Source organism: Rhinolophus hipposideros, assembly GCF_964194185.1.
Source record: "Rhinolophus hipposideros genome assembly, chromosome: 22".
Lineage (NCBI taxonomy): Eukaryota > Metazoa > Chordata > Mammalia > Chiroptera > Rhinolophidae > Rhinolophus > Rhinolophus hipposideros.
Genome location: NC_138068.1, coordinates 17,322,707 through 17,342,556, shown reverse-complemented (window position 1 = coordinate 17,342,556; position 19,850 = coordinate 17,322,707). Strand labels below are relative to the sequence as shown.

At 48.6% G+C, this 19,850-nt stretch overlaps 1 protein-coding gene across 1 annotated transcript in view; it reads left to right on the top strand.

Moving 5' to 3' along the window:
• PPP1R16B (protein phosphatase 1 regulatory subunit 16B) overlaps positions 1-19,850 on the top strand; it is a 93,528-nt gene that overhangs the window by 55,045 nt on the left and 18,633 nt on the right. Inside the window, exon 3 of the mRNA XM_081033684.1 lies at positions 17,384-17,454. Coding sequence (XP_080889810.1) covers positions 17,384-17,454 — 71 coding nt within the window. The remainder of the gene's footprint in view (positions 1-17,383; positions 17,455-19,850) is intronic.

Genomic DNA, 19,850 nt, shown 5'->3' with positions numbered 1-19,850 from the left:
GCACAGAGGAAGGTTCTAAAACACGTGAGCTATTAGCTAGCATTATTCTTGGATTCTAGCAGTTGGCATTTCAGCCTAACGCTGCAGTCTTGTGGTCATGCTGAGCCCCTACTGGGGCCGGGACCCTGCGGTGCCTCCTCATGGCACGGTCCCGTCCATTTAAGTGGTTATCTTGTTACTGTGCTTCTGTGTGACCCCCACCAAGGAAAGGGCTGGTCCGGTTTGGCTCAACCCAGTGTATACGCCTGGCTCAGTCTGTATAAACGGCCACAGCCCCACACCACTTCTGCCTTTAATCTCAGGAGTCCAAGGCCCTGCCCCAGTGGCTGAAGCTCATGCCTTCTTATTTTGAGATCATTTTAGATTTATGTGGAGATGAAAAAAATAATAGAGAGATCCCTTCTACCTTTAGCCCAGTTTACCCCAATGGCAACATCTTACAAAACTATAATATAACATCACAATCAGGAACTTGATATAATTCACCAACCCTCGTCAGACGTTGCCAGTTCTCACGTGTGTGTGTATTCAACACCCATTTTTAAAATCACAGATATAGGTTTGTGTGACCACCACCACAGTCAAGATACAGAATTTAAAAATATTGATGACATGTTGAAATGATAATATTTTGGATGTAGTGGGTTAAATAAAATATATGATTAAAATTTCATTTAATCATTTTTAATGTTAATTCATTTTTAATGTTGCTACCAGAAAATTTAAAGTTACATATGTGGCCCACAGATACTTCTGTTGGACAGTGCTGGTCTATAACATTACCATCATTCCAGAAAGTTCCCTCATGTCACGTCCGTTCTCAGTCAGTCCCCCACCCTCTCCCAGGCAAGTACTATTCTGATAGTATTTTTTCGTTTTTAAGCCACTACAGGTTAGTCTGTTTTTTTGGCGGGATGAAATTCACATAACATAAAATTAACTTTTTAAAAGTATACAAGACAGTGGTATTTAGTACATTCACAATGTTGTGCAACCACCCCCTCTATCTAGGTCCAAAACATTTTTATCACCCCCAAAGGAAGCCCTTTACCCATTACCAGTCGCTCCTCATTCTCCCCTCCCTCCAGCCCCTGGCATCCACCAGTCTGCTTTCCCTCCGTAGGCTGTACCTATTTCTGTTTCCAATTATTTGCTGTATATGCCGAGGAGTGGAATTGCTGGATTATTTGGTCATTCTATGTTTAACTTTTTGAGGAACTGTCAGGCTGCGTTCCACAGCAGCTGAAGCATTTCATAATGTACGAGGGTTCCAGTTTCTCCACATCCTCGCCAACACTTGTCATTATCTGCCTTTTGATTATAGTCGCCCAAGTTGGTGTGAAATGTCCAGTGCGTTCTGCTTGTTCTAGAATGTCAGGCAAGTGGAATCACAGCACGGCTTCTTGTGTGTGGCTTCTTTCATTCAACCTATAAATGAGGATATTTGAGGTATGTGGTTCGAGTGCCTAAAAAGTAATGTCATGACCCACGGAGTATATTAAAGGGTAAGATAAGATTCTTTAAGGTAAAGGTGGCAGCTTGCTCCCCCATCCCCACACTGAAATCCCCTGCTATGAAGGAAGAGGCAGGGTGCTTTGATAGGGGACAACAGGACTGGGACATATTTAGGGAGGTCTCCCCTAGCAGGTGAACTTAGGAGACCTGACCCGTGAGAAGGAGCCAGGCATGCAGAAAGATAGAGGAGGCTGGGCTAGAGGAGAGTTTTGCGGGCAGAAATAATAGCATAAGCAAGGGCCCTGGGGCAGGGAAAGCCTCTAATGCTCCAGTGCTAAGTTGGGAAGGATGCAAAACCAGTGGAAGGGATGAGAGATGTTACTGTTGGCTGATGGACCATGGGGAGGGGCCACAACCTCATGTTAGCTAAGAGTGGGCCCCGAGTTGGGAAGGATCACGAACCATGCCAGCTTTTTGCTGCCTTCCCAGCTCCAAGGGGCAGCTCGTTTGAGATATTATGAGTCACCCCAGTGTCTTTCAGCCTCTCAGACTGGAGGGTTGGGGGTGCGGAGGGATGCAGTCAGGGGCGGCTGAGTCTGAGATTCTGGGACACAGCCTGTCGTACTCACAGTGACTGTCCCCTAGGCCCCAAAGCAGGCTTGGAAGCCTGGGTCTCGCTGATCCACGTGCAGCCTCGTCACCTCAGGCCCATGGGGGACAGGGAGGGGCAGCGCATGGCTCAGCCTGGTGCCCTCCCCTTCCTGGAGAGCTTTAGCTCCAAGCTCAGATCCACCTCTAGCCAGCCCCCTGGAGCTTTGAGAACAAAGTGTCCTGCACAGGGAGTCCTGGCCGGGACCTGTGTGCACCTGAGCTCTGTATGCAAGAGGAAAACTGACCCCAGCCCCGAGTTACATAAGGACATCTTTGAAATTTGGTTCCTTTTGAAATGAAATGGGAAAACTATACCTACACAAGCCGGTATGGGGATTAAATGGGAGGGGAACTCCCTCAGGGTCACTCTGGGTCAGTCTGCATACTGAGTGTGGGTTTATTCATTTGGCAAACAGTGTTGGACCTACGTTGTGCCAAGCCTCATGTGAGGGTACAAGAACTGATATGCAATAAATGTTTGTGGGACAGAGAGAGGAGGGGGGAAGAGATCCAGGAGGGAAGAAGGAAGGAAGGAAGAGGGAAAGGAAAGAAAAGAAGGAAGGAAAGGAAGAAAGGAAGGAAGGAGACAGACGGACAGAAATGACCTCACAAAGCCACAGCTGTGCCTACAGTCATGTGACTAAATATTTACAGCCTAAGCTCAGCGCTGGTCAATAGAAAAATAATGTGAGCCACATACTTAATTTAACATTTTCTAGTAGCCATATTAAAGTAGAAAAGAAACAGGTCAAATTAATTTATATATTTCCTTTAACCCAGTGTATCCTTGCGACATGTAATCAGCACAACAAATTATTGTGACATTTTCCATATCTTTTGTTTTGGTGCTAAATCTTCCAAGTCCAGGGTGCATTTTATATTCACTGCACATCTCAAGCTGGATTATGCACATTTTGAGTGCTACACAGCCCTGTATGGCTCGAGGCACCTTCAAGGCCACTGTGAAGGGTGACAGGCGCTCTGGTTGAGGTACATGCTGCCTGCTGAGGGCACTTATTCAGGGTCCAGGGAGACTTAACTGCGGTGGTGCATTCGGTCTTGTATTCATTCGTTCCTTTAATGTTCAACTCATGTTTAGTGAATGTCTTGTGCACTGCCCTGAGGGCTGGGCTGGGATTTGGTTGCTGACAAGCAGAGAAGAATATTTCAGACCGAGGGGAGGGCAGATTACAAGCCCAAGGAGGGCAGAGCAGGTGTCTGTCTGGTGCACTACTGCATGCCCACACCTGGCCCAGGGTTGGTGTCCTGTGAATAATTTGTGGAGGATGGGAAAAGAGGGAGAGAAGTTGGGTGTTTCAGGAGACACAGGAAGACATGGTGAGAGGAGATTGGAGTTATCAGTCCCTCGGAGGGCTCTTGTTAAACCCTAGATTGCTGGCCTCTCCCCCGAGAGTTCCTGATTCAGTAGGTCCACAGTAGTCACAGGACGTGCATTTCTGACGAGTTCCCAGGTGCTGCCACTGCTGCTACTGCTGGACCACACTGGAAGAACCACTGGGCTGGCTCATGGAGTGTGAAGGCAGTGGGAACCGTGAGAGGCTTCTGAGCAGGAGAGCAGGGCATTCAGATCTGTGATTTAGATAACTGTAGGTGGCTGCTGGGGACAGGGGGTTGCAGTCTCCTCCCCCACCTCTCTCTAGCCAGATCAGGGATACCGTTAGCTCAGGAGGGTACCTTAAGACCCAGTCCCATCCGTGGCTGTAGGGAAGTCTTGGCTCTGCTCCTGGAACAAGAAAGAGAGCCAGGAGATAAGTGACATGTTTTCAGCACTGTGGGTAGAAATAGAAACCCTTAGTCAGCAGTAGGCTTCAGTGAAGAATTTCCCTGGTTAACGGAAATTTGACTGTGGGAGGGTGGAGGCTTTTTGTAATCTTCCTCTCAGACAACCTTATGATGCTGTAAATCCTATTTTACAGATGAGGAAAACTGAGGCTCAGGTAGAGGAGATAATGTACCTGAGAGCAGATCACTGGGAAATGGTGGAGCTGAATTCTTAGCCGCCACACCTGTGTTTTCATGTCAGGTGCAGTGCGTACGTAGGTAGATTGCCTGTCCCCTAATGGCACGTGTCGGTGGCCTTCTTCCAGGGTGGGAGCGATTTTAAATCAGAGTAGCCCTTTCATTCCCCTGGCTCTGAGCCTGGTTAGGCGTGCTAGCGGAACCGGAAACAGGAAGGCTCTGGGCTGTGGATCCTCTGCTCTAACACCTGGCGATTGAACAGGTTTAGCTCTGAGACATGCATTGAAATGGTCGTGGGCAAGCAAGCATGGAATTCAAGTGTGGGGCTACTGCAGTTTCTTCACAGAGTGGTTTGGGGCAAGTTAATGAAACTCGCTGTGTCTCAGTAGCCCCCATTTGTAAAGTAGGAGCCATCAGAGGGGCTGCCTTGCTCCTGCCGGAGCTGGTGAGGATTAAACGCCACAGTTTCTGCATAGGCATAGGCACACAGCCAGGGCTCTCACCACCTTGCTCTCACCAGCTGGGTGGAGGCTGACGTGTCTGCTCTCTGTTCCCTCGCTGGCTGAGTCCTGGGACAGGAGGGCTGAAGGCAGCCCACTCTCGTCTTTCACTGAGAGCAACTGATCCCCAGGTCCTAGGGCTGAGGGCATTCTAAACAAGGACTCCCAAGTCCCACACTGAACTCTGTCCCCAGCAGCTGCCCTGGTCTCCCCCAGCCAGGCCTTGCTAAGAACAGTGGGTTCCAGAAGCTCTGCAAAGCCTGCGACTTGCTCCCCTCCTGGCCCAGCCAGCTCCTCTCTGATAAGAGTGGATTTTTCCATTTCGTGCGGTCGAAATGCTCCCGTTTCCTCTCTGCCCACCAGCAGCCCTGGTTTCTGCTCCTGAGCAGGCAGAAAGTGGGTATCTGACATCACAGGAGAAGGTGCAGCAGAAGGGGAGAGTGTGAAGGGGGGGTGCTGGAGCAAGTGGCCTGGTGGCAGGCTGCATACCATATTAGGAGATAGATGGCTCTGTTTTGATGTGACAAGGGACCTGAGTGTGTATCAGAAATGACAAAACCAGATACCAGCAAATAAAACCCCCAAGCCGACAAACAGGAAACAGGGTCCAGATAAAAATACCATCCTGTTTGCAGCTGCAGCCTCCACCGTACAGGTTGCAGAAGGTCACGCTCTTGACAGGAAATATGGCTGCTTTTGGAGGGGAGAAGTGACTGAGTTGGGGGGAGGGGGCGAGTGCCATGAGACGGTGGGGAGAAAGGTGAGCGACAGCAAGCTCTGGGGGGCAGGGTTTTGTGCCTCCTTCATTCCTTGGCAAGTAAAGAAATTGGGCCCGATCTGCCTGCCCCCTTCCTGGCTGTGACCTCGTGGTCCACCTTGGACATTCGTGTATTTCTTCCTGTCCTACCTGGGACCATTAGACTTTTATTGTGAGAGTGAAATGGCTGTGGTTTTCAACATACTTTGTTATCCACAAAGCGCTGCATGAGGAATCAGCAAACTGTTTCTGTAAAGGGCCAGATAAGAAACACTGTGAGCTGTGTGGGCCACACAGCCTCTGTTACGACAGAGAAAGCAGCCATAGGCCATCCAAGAACAAATGAGCGTGTGTTCCAACTAACGTGCATTTATGGACGCTGATATGTTGACTTTCACATCACTTTCAGGTGTCTTAAAATATTCTTCTTCTTTGAGTCCCCCATCCCCAATCACTAAAAAAATATAGCAACCATTCTTGGGAGCAGTTCAAAATTGCAAGATTTGGCCATTGGACTATAGTTTGCCAAAGCCTGGACCACACAAACAAAGGAGTTATTACTGTTGTTATTTAACTTCCTACTCAACACACGAATCCCAGCTTCAGCCCTTCCTTCAGGGGAATTAGCCAGCTGGAGACCTCATTTCTGCCCTAGAAACTGGTAGCACAAATATGGTTCTTACCCCTTGGCTATCATTCTGTGGAGGGTTTGGGGGGTTTTTTTTAGTGATATTGCAAAATTCTGATTATAAAGATAGTATTATACATGCATATTTTTAAATGTTTGGAAAATTCTGGCAACCTTAAAATAAACATCACTGATAACTACAGTTCCTATCTTAACTTTTTTCCAATGAGAAGTGTGTGCATGTGTGTAATGCATTTTTCCTTTCCAATTCAGATGACATTGGATGTATAGTTTGGATCTTGTTTTTCCATTTGATGTTAGACAGCAAGCATTTTTCCCCATGTCATTAAAAATCCCTCAAAGGTACCATCTGCCGGATGTTCCCAAATTTACCTAATTGGGGCCCAATTGTTTAGACATTTGGGTTGCTTCCAGGATTTCTCGATTATAAACAATGTATATAAACCCCAGCGCTGTGAACACCCTTGCCTAGAAATCTTTGCCCCTCCCTCTGATATTTTCTTTAGGGAGTGTATATGCTAAAGATTCCTTGGAAAATGGTGGTTTTGACTTACGTACTGACCAATTTTGGTTTTCCCGACTTTTGCGTAACTGATTATGCAAGTCATAAGGTGTCTTATCTGATAATGACTTCATTCTCCCCAACCCACCACTAGTCCCAAGTAACCACAGGTCTGCTTTCTGTTTATGTTTCCATTTTGAAGCATCTTTTTAACCCAAAGTTGATTACCTCCCTCCTCTTTTTGCCCCGGATTCCATTCTACAGCATAGCAATGTTACCACCCCTGCTTTCTCTGTGTTTGCATGTTGACTGTTTTCCATTTCAGCATTGCTTTATTTTTAGTCTCTCTCTTATTTTGTTGGGATGTATCGCTTGTAAGCAGCACACAGTTGATTTTATTTTTTTCTTTTCAACAACCAGATCTGTACTGCTTTATATCGGAGGAGAAATGATTTTATTTATTATTAATAATAGAGGTTTGGGTTTTTTGGTCATCTTGTTTCATGTTTTGCTGCATTTATGTTTCTGTAATTTTTTTTTTCATTTTGTGACTTTAATGAATACTACATTTATTTGCTTTTATCTTTTCCATTGATATGGAAGATGTAAATCCCGGTTTCAATTTCGTGGGTGGTTACCTTTAAAATCCTCAAAAATCTCGTTTAACTTCCCCAGCTGGAGAAGCAGAACCCAGAGTGGGCTTTGCCCCTGTCTGGTGTAGCACAGTGCTGAGGGAGAGAAGCGAGACACAGCATCGTTAGGAGTAAATTGAGAGCCGGGCAGACAGGCTTTGGTGGTGGGGGTTAGAGTGGTTATGAAACAGCAGAGTGGGACCAGGGAAACCAGACAGAAGGTTCAGAGTGGGCAGGTGGGAGCTGGAGGAATTAACTCCCCCATAGGCAACTTGTTTTCTCTGCCTAAATATTGATAGGGATGGATTTTATTCTTGGTTATGTTGGAGTGAGGATCTCTTGTTACGAGTTGTGCCTGAAACACCCGTTGTGCCTGAAATCGACCAGACTAACATTGAGTCTCAACACTAATTAGCTAAGTGAGCTTGAGTAAATCATACATGTTCTCTGCTGAATTCGTTGATAATAGCAGCTAAGACATAGGGTTATTGTGGGGATTAACTGGGATGAGACATGTAACGTCGTGGCATAGTGCCTCATGCTTGGAAAATTCTCAATCACTGTTAGATATTATGATGTATCAGATATTAGGCTGTGAGGAATTTCAGTGTTTGTGTGTGTGCCGCTCCTACCTGGAGGGCTGGGAATATTTTTATCTGTTGCTTGCCGGGAGATATGAAATAATTGGGCTATTTAAAAAAATGGAGGAGAGATCAGTGGAAAGAGAAGTGAGGTGAGAGAGTTGGGGTTGGGGAGCAACAGGAATTGAAGAAGAGGAGTTCAGGCATTGGGGGAGAGAGGGAATTGGGGTAAGAGAGATACCTTGGAGAGTTCCTGGGCAGCCAACCTCTGCAGGACTGAAGGGAGATCAGGTTCCTGGGTCCACTGGAAGTTGCAGGGGGAAGTACTGGAAGAATTCTGGAAGCAGAATTGTTGAACAACAGGAGCCTGGCACAGCTGAGATCCTGTGTGTTCATGAAAAGAATGGGGATGTTCTAGGGTCATGTTTCTGGACCAGCAGTACCCTTGCTGTAAACCCCTGAGAGAAAGCACTGTGGAAAGGTGGGAGGGGGAGAGGCAAGATATCTATGGGGAGGATTGGAGAGCAGGACAGAAGGAGAAGGGAGGCGCAGGAGCGAGGGAAGTGAAAGGGAAGTGTCCACAGGCACAGTCTTTGCAGCTTTGGTGGAGAAACCTTGCAGACCCACATTTTCTCCACATTAGATGCATTAAATGCAGTTCTCCCTCCCTTGGAGGAAATCTAGTACATGAATGTCCGCTTTCACATTAGGATGTGATTCCTCCTGTACCCCTGCGTTTCAGAAAGACTATGCATTTTTCTAGAAGATTAACTGCAGCTTACTTTGTACATAAGGTTTCCTGGTTTCTTTTGTTTGTCTGTTTGTTTATTTATTTAGGCTTTTTTTTTTTTTTTTTTTTTAGAGCAACTGTCTGTTTACAGCAAAATTGAGGGACGGTACAGAGATTGCCTGTATACCCCTGGCTCCACATATGTACAACCTCCCTGTTATCAACAACCCCCACTAGAATGGGACGTTTGTTAACCATGGATGAATCTACAGAGACACATCATAATCGCCCGAAGTCCATAGTTTCCATTAAAGGTCCACACTTGGTGGTGTACATTCTATGGGCTTGGATAAATGTATAATGGCACGTAGCCATCATTATGGTATCAGTCATACAGAGTATTTTCAGTGCCCTAAAACTCCTCGGAGCTCAGCCAATTTATTGCTCCCTTCACCCCAACTCCTGGCAACCACTGATCCTTTTACTGTCTCCATAGTTTTGTCTTTTCCAGAATATCGCATAGTTGGAATCACACATGATGTAGCCTTTTCACATTGCCTTCTGTCACTTAGTAATAACCTGCATTTAAGTTTCTTCCAGGTCTTTTCGTGGCTTGATAGCTCATTTCTTTCTTTTTAGCACTGAATAATGGTCCACTGTCTGGGCCTGCCACGGTTTATCTATCTACCTACTGAAGGAAATCTTGGTTACTTACAAGTTTTGGTGATTATGAATAAAGCTGCTCTAAACATCCATGTGTGAGTTTTTGTGTGGACATAGTTTTCAACTCTTTTGGATAAATACCAAGGAGTGCAGTTGCTGGATCGTACGATAAGAGTATGTTTAGTTTTGTAGGAAACCACTGATAGTGGCTGTACCATTTTGCATTCCTACCAGCAATGCATGAGAGTTGAGTATATCTATGTATGAATGCAACATGTTTATTTCTGGGCTCTCCATTCTGTTCCATTGATCGATTTGTTTATTTTTTCACCAGTAATACACTGTCTTCATTACTGTAGCTTTATAGTAAGCCTTGAAGTCGGGTAGCATCAGTCCTCCAATTTTGTTCTCCTCCTTCCATATTGTGTCGGCTATTCTGGGTCTTTTGCCTCTCCATAGAAACCTTAGAATAAGCTTGCCCACATTCATAAAGTGACTTGCTGAGATTTTGATTGAGATTGCATGGAGTCTATAGCTCAAGTTGGGAAGAACCGATATCTTGATACTAGTAAGTCTTCCTATCCATGAACATGGAATATCCCTCTATTTATTTAATTTTTCTTTGATGTCATCCATCAGTTTTGTAGTGTTTCTCATATAGATTTTGTACATATTTTGTTAGATTTCCCTGGTATCTCTAGTTTTGTTTTCTTAGAAAAAAAAATAAAAATTTATTTGTTCATTCTTTCAACAAATGTTTGTTGAGCTCTACCTATAAGTGCTGGATACCCCAACTAAGAAGACGGACAAGATTTGCCCGCATAGAGCTAAAGGGTCTGCGTTCACGTTTCCTGTACACACCTAATACTAGAGATAAGTTACACATGTGCAGAGGCCTCTGGGTGAACTGATGTGAGTTTCTGTGAACACCTCCTGTTCAGCACCGCTCCATGTCCTGGGCATGGAGGTTCTGGAAAGGAGATTATAGCTAGATGCCTGCTGTACCCTTAGCCATCTTATCCTTGTGGTCCTGAGGGTATCAGAGAGGCTAAGAAAAAAGATTTTAAAAACTGGCCTCTTTGTACAAACCAAGGGATAAAGATTCCCTCTGAGATGGAAAAGTCTGTGGCCCAGTCTGGGAGCATTGTTGTCCAGAGGGCAAAGCACGGAACGACCCAAGAGAGGATGCTGCATTCTGTTCCCAGGCTTGGATGGAGGCCAGGCAGGCTCGGTATTTGCTCCTGCTGTCATCAGGTACTGACCAGGAGCCTGAGCTGTGTCACAGTAGCTTTCAAGTTCATGGTTCCTTCCAGAACGTATAGGCTGGTAAAGGCACAGCCAAATCCACACTCATCTACATTAGAGTGTTGCGTGTTCCTGGGGAGGGAACAGAAAGTGCATAAAGGGGCTTGGCCCTGCTTGTGTGTGTTGGGAGAGGGTTCCTAGAGGAACTGACATTGAAGCTGAGAACTGGAGGCTAAGTAAGAATTAACCAGGTAAAGTGAAGGCAGAGAAGGGCAGGCAGAGGGAATAGCACCCAAGAAGACTTGGGGATACAAGGGAGAGGATGGCACATGTGTGGTCCTGAAAGGTCCAGGGTGGTTACGAGGGCTGATGCCAGGAGAGGCGGATGGAGGCCAGAGCATGTAGGGCCCAGAAGAGGCCAAGGGCCAGTGGCCTTCCTTCTTCCCTCCCCTTCCATTAAGTAATGACTGAGCACCTACTGTGTACCGAGCACTGTCCCAGGCACCATGGGTACGGTAATGAATGGGACAAATGCTGTCCTGACCTCACAGAAACCCCAGGCTGGCAGAGGAACATGTCCCAGCAGGAAGCTCAAAGCTCACCTTGGAGCGCCTTCCTCTTCTTTTTAAACTGAGATATAATTCACATATCATAAAATTCATCACCCTTTTAAAGTGTGTAATTTGTGATCTTTAATGTATTCACAAGATTTTACAACCATTCCACTATGTAATTCCGGAACATTGTCGTCACCCCAAAAGGAAACCCTGTACCCATTAACAGTCTCTCCCATTCCCCTCCTCTTACTCCCCTGCAACCACTAATCTACTTTCTATCTTTATGGGTTTATCTATTCTGGATATTTCATGTAAATGGAATCATAGAATATCTGGCCTTTCATGTCTGGCTTCTTTCATTTAACATAATGTTTTCAAGGTTCATTTATGTTGTAGCAGGTACTTCATTCCTTTTTATGGCTGAATGATATTCCACTGTAGGGCTATAACACATCTGATTCATCCATTGGGACACATTGGGTTGTTTCCACTTTGGGCTATTATAAATAATGTTGCTGTGAACATTTGCGTACAAGTTTTTGGGTGGACATACGTGTTCATTCTTCTTGGGTATATACCTAGGAGTGGGTCATATGGTAACTCTCTTTACTTTTTGAGGTACCACCAAAAGGTTTTCCAAAGCAGCTGCACCATTTTACATTCCCACCAGCAGTGCATGAGGGTTCCAAGGTCCCCATATCTCTGCCCACACTTGTCAGTGTCTGACCTTTTTCTCAAATGGGCCCTGGAGAGAGGCACCCTGGGGAAGGACAAGGCTTGGCTTCCTGGCCTGGGGATGTGACTTTGAGGGAAGCCCAGGACCTCCTTGCCCACTCTCCACCGGGGGACGGGGGGGAGGTCATTGCCCAGGATTCTGGGGTGAAACTGCCTGGCAGTGGGACAGGCTGTACCAGTCCCTGCAGAAGCCACCATTAGACTTGACTTAGTCCCCGCCCCCAGCCCCAGGCTGCTAGGCTTCCCAGGAAGCAGCTATTTCTGGCTATTTCTGCTCCAGGGAGGAGCAGTGGTGGGTGGAAAATTTGAAATTGCTCAGTGGGGTGATTTTGGAAGTGCAGTGCCCTGAGGACTCAGGATAACCTTGACTTGAGAGTAAAGGGGCTGCTTTCTGAGAGTGCTGTCCCTTCCGGCATTGTCCAAGAGGCAGGTGGGCCCCCTATAATCCTGACAGCACCCTCAGGTGGGGGAGAGAGCTGGTTTGACCAGGCTGCAGGTGCTGGACCCCATGAAACTCTGGGCTGGGACCTGAGGAAGGGGAGGAAATGGGATCTGTGTGGTTAGGAATCTCCATGGAGGAGGTGCAGGTCGGTGGGTGGGGTGCGGTAGCTGGAGGCAGGTCACCCGAGTTCTTGGGATCAGATAGGATGTGGTCTGCCAAGAGTGGAGATGTAGCAGGAAGACAAACAGAGGACGCCCTGGAGCTCAGGCTCTGGAGTCAGCCGCAGAGCTGCCACCCATTGGCCACAGGACTCAGGCTGAGTGTTGACCTCAGTGTCCCTCCCCATCTGCAAACTGCACGAACAAGGTGGCTGCAGTGATCGTTAGCGATTGTTGGCTCTCTTATCCTGTGATGTTCTAGAACACTGAACTAGCGGCAATGCTCTTGCCCTTTCTCTTAGCTTTTGGCCATCTCTGTAGCTCTCTTCACACAAACATCTGCATCCCATCCTGCGCTTTTCTTTGCTGCCCACGTTCCCTTTCCTGGGCTCTTGTTTGGTACAATTTTAGCCAAGTGGTCAAGTGGTCCGTCTTCAGAGGCAGCCAGGTCTGAGGTAAAATCCCAGCTTTGCCATTCTCAGCCACTTGCCCGTGGGCAAAGTCATTCACGTGTTCAAGCCTGAGCCTCAGTTTTCTCATCTGTAAATTGGGGCAATAATAACAGCCAGTTAATTAATCATAGCAGGTTGTTAACCCTCATAACTGGATGAGAAGGACTAATTGATTTAATGGCTGTAAAGTGTTTAACACCATGCCTGACACTCAGTTAGTGCTGTGCTGTAGAAAGAACACCAAGGGCACAGGGCAGGGGGAGTGAGGACTGGACTCCTGAGCGGGAGGATGATGAGAGTGCCCTGGCCTGAGAGTGGGGCTGAGGGACTCCTGCGGGCAGCTGCCAGGTCGGGTTGCATGGACAGTGGAGGCTCGGAGAGAGGGTTATTGCTGCTTTGTTTCTTCATACAAAATTCACACGGGTTGCACTTCAGTCCTCGAGTCACATTCCTTATGGTGCCCTGTGTCCACGGGACTATGCACATGTCCCCAGGAGGAGAACATGTCCCCACTGTCCCATGGACCCAGGAACAAGCAGCCCTGTGGGCCTGGGACCAGTCTTCCCTTCCTCTAGTCCTTCCTTTGTTTATTCACACAGGTGCTGTTGCTACAATATATTGAGTCCCTGCTATGAGCCAGGCTTCCCAGTGGGCACTGGGGACACCAGCCAATGAGATGGACATGTCCCTGTCCTCATGGAGCCCCGGAAACTAAACAAATAACTACATAATTCTTATGTACTAACTAATCACCTTCTAATTATAATTGGGATAGGTACTGCTGCAAAGCAAAAATGCAGGAATGCAGGGTACTGTGGGAGAGACTAAGTCAGGCAACCAGATTGAGATTGGGGTGATCAGGGAAGGCCTCTTAGAGGAGGTGACATTTTGCCTGGAACTGAAGGATGAAGAGAAGAGTGCTGGCTTAAGAGTGGGAATAAAGTGTGTGTGTAAAGGCCTTGAGTAGCTGAGTTTTTGTTTTGTTTTAGTTTTGGAAATGAAAGAAGCCATATAACTGAATCAGTGAGTGACTGGGGAGGATGGTGGGAAGATGGGATGAGTGGGGGTGGGGAGGGGCAAAGACTTGCATCTTGGAGGCAGTGGGAAGATGAGGTCACATTGCTGGGCGCTGGGTGGGAAAGGAAGTGAGATGGAAAGGGAGGAGGGTTTGGTGAATGGGTACCCCACAAACATGACTGTGCAAATCACAAGGCCAGGTGGCAGCAGCTCAGCTCCAGGGCGCCCCTGGCAGACATTGATATTCCAAGGTCCACGTCTGGTGGGCAGATACCTCTGTTTTGCTTTCCCTGTTCCCCCAAAGCAGGAGCAGGAACCACACCTGTGGTTGTATGTTACTGACCAGCTCGAGGTCAGGCAGCTCTACTCTGTGGGGCAGAGCGGGTCAGATGGCAAAGAAAACACAAGCTTGTCAGCAGTGATTTCTCCCCGCCAGGGCAGCTGCCACCGGCTTCCTGCCGAGATGGGCCGGTTCAGCCTCACTTGCCACAGCTGGAGATGGAGGGGAGCAGATGGCCCTGCTTGGCCCAGATTCCAGCCAGATTGCCAGGGAGGTGTGGGCAGAGCAAGGGTGTTGGCGTCAGGAGCGGGAATACACAAGAGGAAGGCGGGAGGCACCTCTTTGCTATTACTGTGGGGTCTTGCCTGTATGAGGGGTGGTGGAGATATCGACGGTGGCTTCGCTGTGGTCCTTGAATGAGCAGATGCTCAGAGCCCCCTGGAGAGAGACGGCCTCTGTCTTGTACGACCAGGTCGAGAGCTCTTGAGAAATGCAAGATGTTGATGTTTATATCCCCAGCACCCAGCACAGGGCAGGGCCAGGCAGGAGCTCAGTGGTTGTTTTTTATTTTTATTTCTAAAAGAAATGATAGTAGTAGCTCTCAGCGGTTGTTTTAATTCATCCTCCATAGCAACCCCACAAAGGAGGTGCTGTTGTGATCCCATTTTACAGATGAGGACACTGAGGCACAGAGAAGAAGCATAACTTGCTTGAAGCCACAGCTGAATAAATGCACGAGAACAGATGAGTCACTCTGACAAACTGATGGCCAACTCTGGGAGTTGAGGCTTTGGGGGCAGGGAGCAGACCTGAGTGTGGACAACGAGGAAAGTGGTGGATGCTCCTAGCTGGAGGGGGGAGCATGCCCCCTCTTCGTGTCCCATAAGCTTCAGTGGAGCCCTTAGACCTTGCCAAACTAGCTTCCTGTATTGTGTAAGGTGCTCAGAGAGCAAGAGATAAGCCTGGGGAGGCCGGGAAACAGGACTACTGAGCAGGTACGGCTGAGCAGGCTGTGTACTGCACAACTCCTGAGCAAGCCATTCACATAGATGATGATTATATAATTCCCCTGGAATTGTGCAAGATGGTAGCCCTGAGGGTGGGACCACACCGTGCAGGATCTGGAAGACAAGGGTCTGCAAACCTTTTCTGTAAAGAGCCCGATAGTAAATATTTTAGGCTGTTTGGGCCATTCTGTCGCTACTGTAACTACTCAACTCTGCTGTTGTGGAGTGACAGCTGTCATAAGTGATACGGAAATGAATGAGTGCAGATGTGTTCCAATAAAACTTTATTTACAGAAATAGGCTGCCTGCCAGATTTGGCCTATGGGCCATCGTTTGCTGACCCCAGTGAAGGCCACAGAAGGATTTTGAACTTTATTCAAAATGTGGAGCCCCGAGAGGGTTCTAAGCAGGGAGTGAGAGGAGGAAAATTTACATTTAATAACGCCCTGAAAGATCTGACTGTGTCCCGCCTCCCCCGCTCCCCAGGGCTACATGTTTGCAAGAAGAGGCTTGGCCTGGGACCCGAGGGCCTCTGATGCTTACAGAGGTCACTACGGTCCATTCTCTGGTCACCCTCCTCTTCACACCAGGTCTGGTCCCTCAGCTGGGCTCCCGCAGTGCCGGTGCCTCTTTCTGACCTCAGGGGCAAAGGAGAGCAGGCCTGTGCTCATCAGCCTGGGCTTTGAAATCAGAGGGTTTCCTCCTCTTAACCATGTGTGACTGTGAGCTGCACTTTCCTGAGCCTGTCTCCTCTTCTCCATAAGGGGATAATTACAGACATAAAGCCATGAAAGAAAGTGGTTCTGCATTGACCTGGGTGCATAAAAAGGACTCAGTAAGAAGACACTGTTGCTAGAAGCATCATTTGTCTCGCTGAACCCCAGAGGCAGGAGAGCCTGGTCGTGCATTGGATGGTGGGGTCTTTGCTCCAGTGAGCTGTGTCCAGAACCAGGCTCCCAGCTGGAGCCCAAGTAGAACTGCTGAGGGGACCTTCGCTCATGAATAATAAAGGCTCCTTAGAGATGGGGGTGACTTGTCCCACCTCTTGGACTGAAAATAACTGCCCGCCCTTAGGGTAATTACATGTTTTGGGCTCCCACACTGCATGGAGAACACCCCTATAATTATTGAGCATAAAACGCTGCATTTGGCAGCTGATGCTTAATTTCTTCTTCAAAGAATATCTCCTGGATAGGAAGCTTGGTCCACCACCCACCCCCATGGGATTTGAACCCTTGCCTCATGTGAGCAGAACCTTCCAGAATCCCATCCTGGACAGGGACATAAAGGCCACTTCTACTCTCCCAAGGCCATCCCCACAGTAGGACACCCCCACTGGCCTGTGGACAGGCTGGGTCTTGATGATCAGTGGCCTTGCTGTATATCTCCTCTCATGGCCCTCAGGCCGGGACCAGCTATCTGGTCATCCACCGCTCTGCAGGAAGGACCCACGAGCAGTGCTGCTTATCACAGACACGAGCCATATGGGGTCAGCACCAGAGGGCGATGGAGAGGCTGTGTCCTGGGTCTGAGCTAAGGAGCTGCTGATTAGGTGCCAGTCCTGGAAGGGTTGTTGAGGAGTTACTGTGTGCCAGGCCCTAGGCAAAGAGCGGTAAGTGTCAGGACACTGCCCTGCCTTCTTGGGGCTTAGTGTCCCATAGCAGACAGACCCAAAGCCTGTGTTTACCCAAATAGTTATGTAATTGTAATTGTGATAAGGCTATAAATGAGAGGCATAGGAGTAATGGGCACATAACAGGGGTGTGGTACCCTTATCTGGGTAGTTTGCATTGAGACCTAAAGGATGAGGAGTGAGGCAGGTGTGTGTGTGTGTGTGTGTGTGTGTGTGTGTGTGTGTGTGTTAGAGATGGATGAAGGTGGATGGATGGATGGATGGATGGATGATTGAATTGTCCAGGCAATGGGAACAGGCTATGCAAAAAGCTCAGAGGCCAGAGGAAGTATGGTGACTCTAGCTGACACAAGACCATTATGGAAGGTGTTTGGACTTTACGAAATGACACTGCAGAGGTAGGTAGGTAGGAGCACCGTGTACAGTTGAGCAAGTTGTGTGCCACACTGCTCCAGGGGTGCCAGTCTTATGGACCATATTGTGAATGGTGCCCCCTGGAATTGTGCCAGATGGAGGCCTGCAGGTAGGGATAAACCCATGGTAAGTGTTTTGGACATTGTTCCTGGAGTAGTGGGGAGCCATGGAAGGGTTTTAGCCTTGGTGATGGGGGCTAATTTCCGTTCATAATGCCCCCAAAAGTATAAACAAACAAGACCGTTTGTGTCAGGGCCTGGGGAGAGTGGGTCTTACGTGGGCCCCCGAATACCTGCACACCTGGTGTGTGACGGGGTGCTCACTCCTCTCCCCTCTGTTGCAGTACGCTACTTCCTGAAGAACAAGGTCAGCCCTGACTTGTGCAATGAAGATGGACTCACAGCTCTGCACCAGGTAAGGCTGGGCTCCCCGCCTGGATCCGTGCCCCATCTCCCGGCTTTTTCTTGCCCGGAACCCTCAGGCAGGAGGGAGGGAAGGGAAGCTCTAGCTGCCCCATCTGGAAGGATCTCGTCTGCTTTGGGGATGTGTGTGTCTGTTACAAACACATCCCAGAGCCACTGTGCACACACGTGTGATGCACACACAGTTTCCGTGGATGGGGAGCCTTTGTCTACTGAATCCTCACGGTCCAGCAAAGGAGTTGACAAACAAAGCGAGTTTGTTTGGGGCTTGACCGTTTCAGAAACACATTTGTTCACGCCCACCAAGGCATCCATCTACCTTGGTGACAAAGGTGATTGACAGAGGAGTTATGTGACCTGCTTAAGGTTGGAGTCATGAACTATAGCCATGAACAACATACATCCTTTCTAAGGAAGTGCAATGGGTTTAACCCCCTTGGCCGGGGAAGGGCTGCTGGCTGTCATCTCTTGCCTGGACACTGTATCAGTCTCCTAACTGGTCCCCAACATTGAGTTGGCCCTGCCATGATTCATTCTCCATGCAGTGGCCACAGGAATGCTCAAGCCAAAAATCTACTGGTGGTACTCGGAGTGTTCTGGTGTCTTCCCACAAGGCTCCACGAGGCCTAGTCCCTAATGAGTCTTCATGCTTCGTAGCAATCTGAGCTGCAGCCACATGGCTTTTTGGTTCCTTGCACACACTGTGCTGCTCTACACCACACTTCCCACGTGCACTGGTTATCCCCAGTGGACAACAAGAGCCTGAGAGCTGTGCTGTTATGTACCTGTCCTTTTCTCCGGGGCACCCCCTTTGTTTGTCGTTTTAGCCATTAACGTGATCATTTGAGGTTGGTCCCTGCTACCCAGACTCTGAGCTGCGCAAGGGCAGAGCCCATGTCTCTTGTTCTTTGGTCTATCCCAGCATCTTTCTCCATGCTGGCATACAGTGGTGCTCAATATGTGCATACTGACTTAATGAATGAATGCACTGAAGACTCCCTGTGCCCTCACCCAAGCTGCTGAGCGGGTGGACGTAAATGCAGCCTGGCAGACAGGAGGCCAGGCTGCTGGAACCCTGGGCTGGTGAGAGACTCTCCATCACCCTATGAGGGCAGGAAGGGATGGACGGAGATCACTGCCCGACCGCTAAGCCCCCAGGACAAGTCCCCACCCTGCAGCATCATCCAGGTGGCTTCCTGTGTGTCCGTTCTGCCTCTCCTCCTGTCCCATAAGGCTTCAGGTGTCCACAGATTCTAGCTATGTGTCTTGGGCAAGTTACTTAAGCTCTCTGTGCCTCACTTTCCCCATCTGTAAAAGAGGAAAACAAGTACCTGTCTCACTGAGTTGTTACGAGGATTAAATGAATTCACATAAAAACCCTACACACATCACTTAATGCTGGATAACTATTAGATAGCATTATTATTAAAATGTGTCACATGTTCATTTCTCTACAAAGCCACTTACTTCACTTATATGAAGTGTGGATTGATTCTCACAACAACCTTTGGAAATAGTATTATCCCCATTTTACAGCTTAGGAAACTGAGGCTCAGGGCTAGCACTGTGTAGTAGAAGTGCCTATGATGATGGAATGTTCTGTACATCTGCACTGTCCAGTATGGTAACCACCAGCCACAGCAGTTACAGAGCCCTCTAAGTGTTAAATGAGGCAAAGCACCGCCCAGGGTTAGCGAGGGGCGAGGGGCGTGGCCCTGGTAACTCCTCAAAAAGCACTGGCTATTGTTAGTGACCATGTGGCGTGTTATTATCACCGCTGTTGCGGGGCTGTCTTTATTGTTGTCATTGTAATCACGCAAGCTCCAACACAACAAGGGAGCACGTCGAGAAGAGCTTCCCGTGCCTGCGAAGGAGCGTGCATCTGCTTCTCCTGGCAACAGGGAGCCTTCCGAGGTTTGTAAACTGAGAGCAGCACGTGTGCATTAAAGAGGGTGTGTGGAAGGGGAGCGGCAGGGAGGCGGGAGAGGTGACGAAGCCTCCACCAAGGCAGTGGGATTGGAGCAGCGATTTAGGAGATGGGATTCACGTCCGGTGATACATGGGACGTGGGAAGTGAGGAGGCGGAGGAGTCATCCAACTGCCAGGTGCCGGTTTCCACCTGGGGGAACATAGGAGGGGAGGCCTGCCCACGCCATCCCGTGCCCCCCACTCCCGCCCCCGCATTGCGCCCCTGCACCCAGACCCCAGCCCAGCCTTTGCTCAGACCCTGTCTCCTAGGTGCAGGCTGCTCCAGCCCCTGAGCCTTCCTGTCCCCAGACTGCAATTCTAAGTGCACAATCCTCTTCCCCATCAACCTGAGACCCTCCCCACCATCCTCGTGTTTTCTGCAGCCCCTGTGGGTGGGGGTTTATGGCCCCTCCGGCCCCC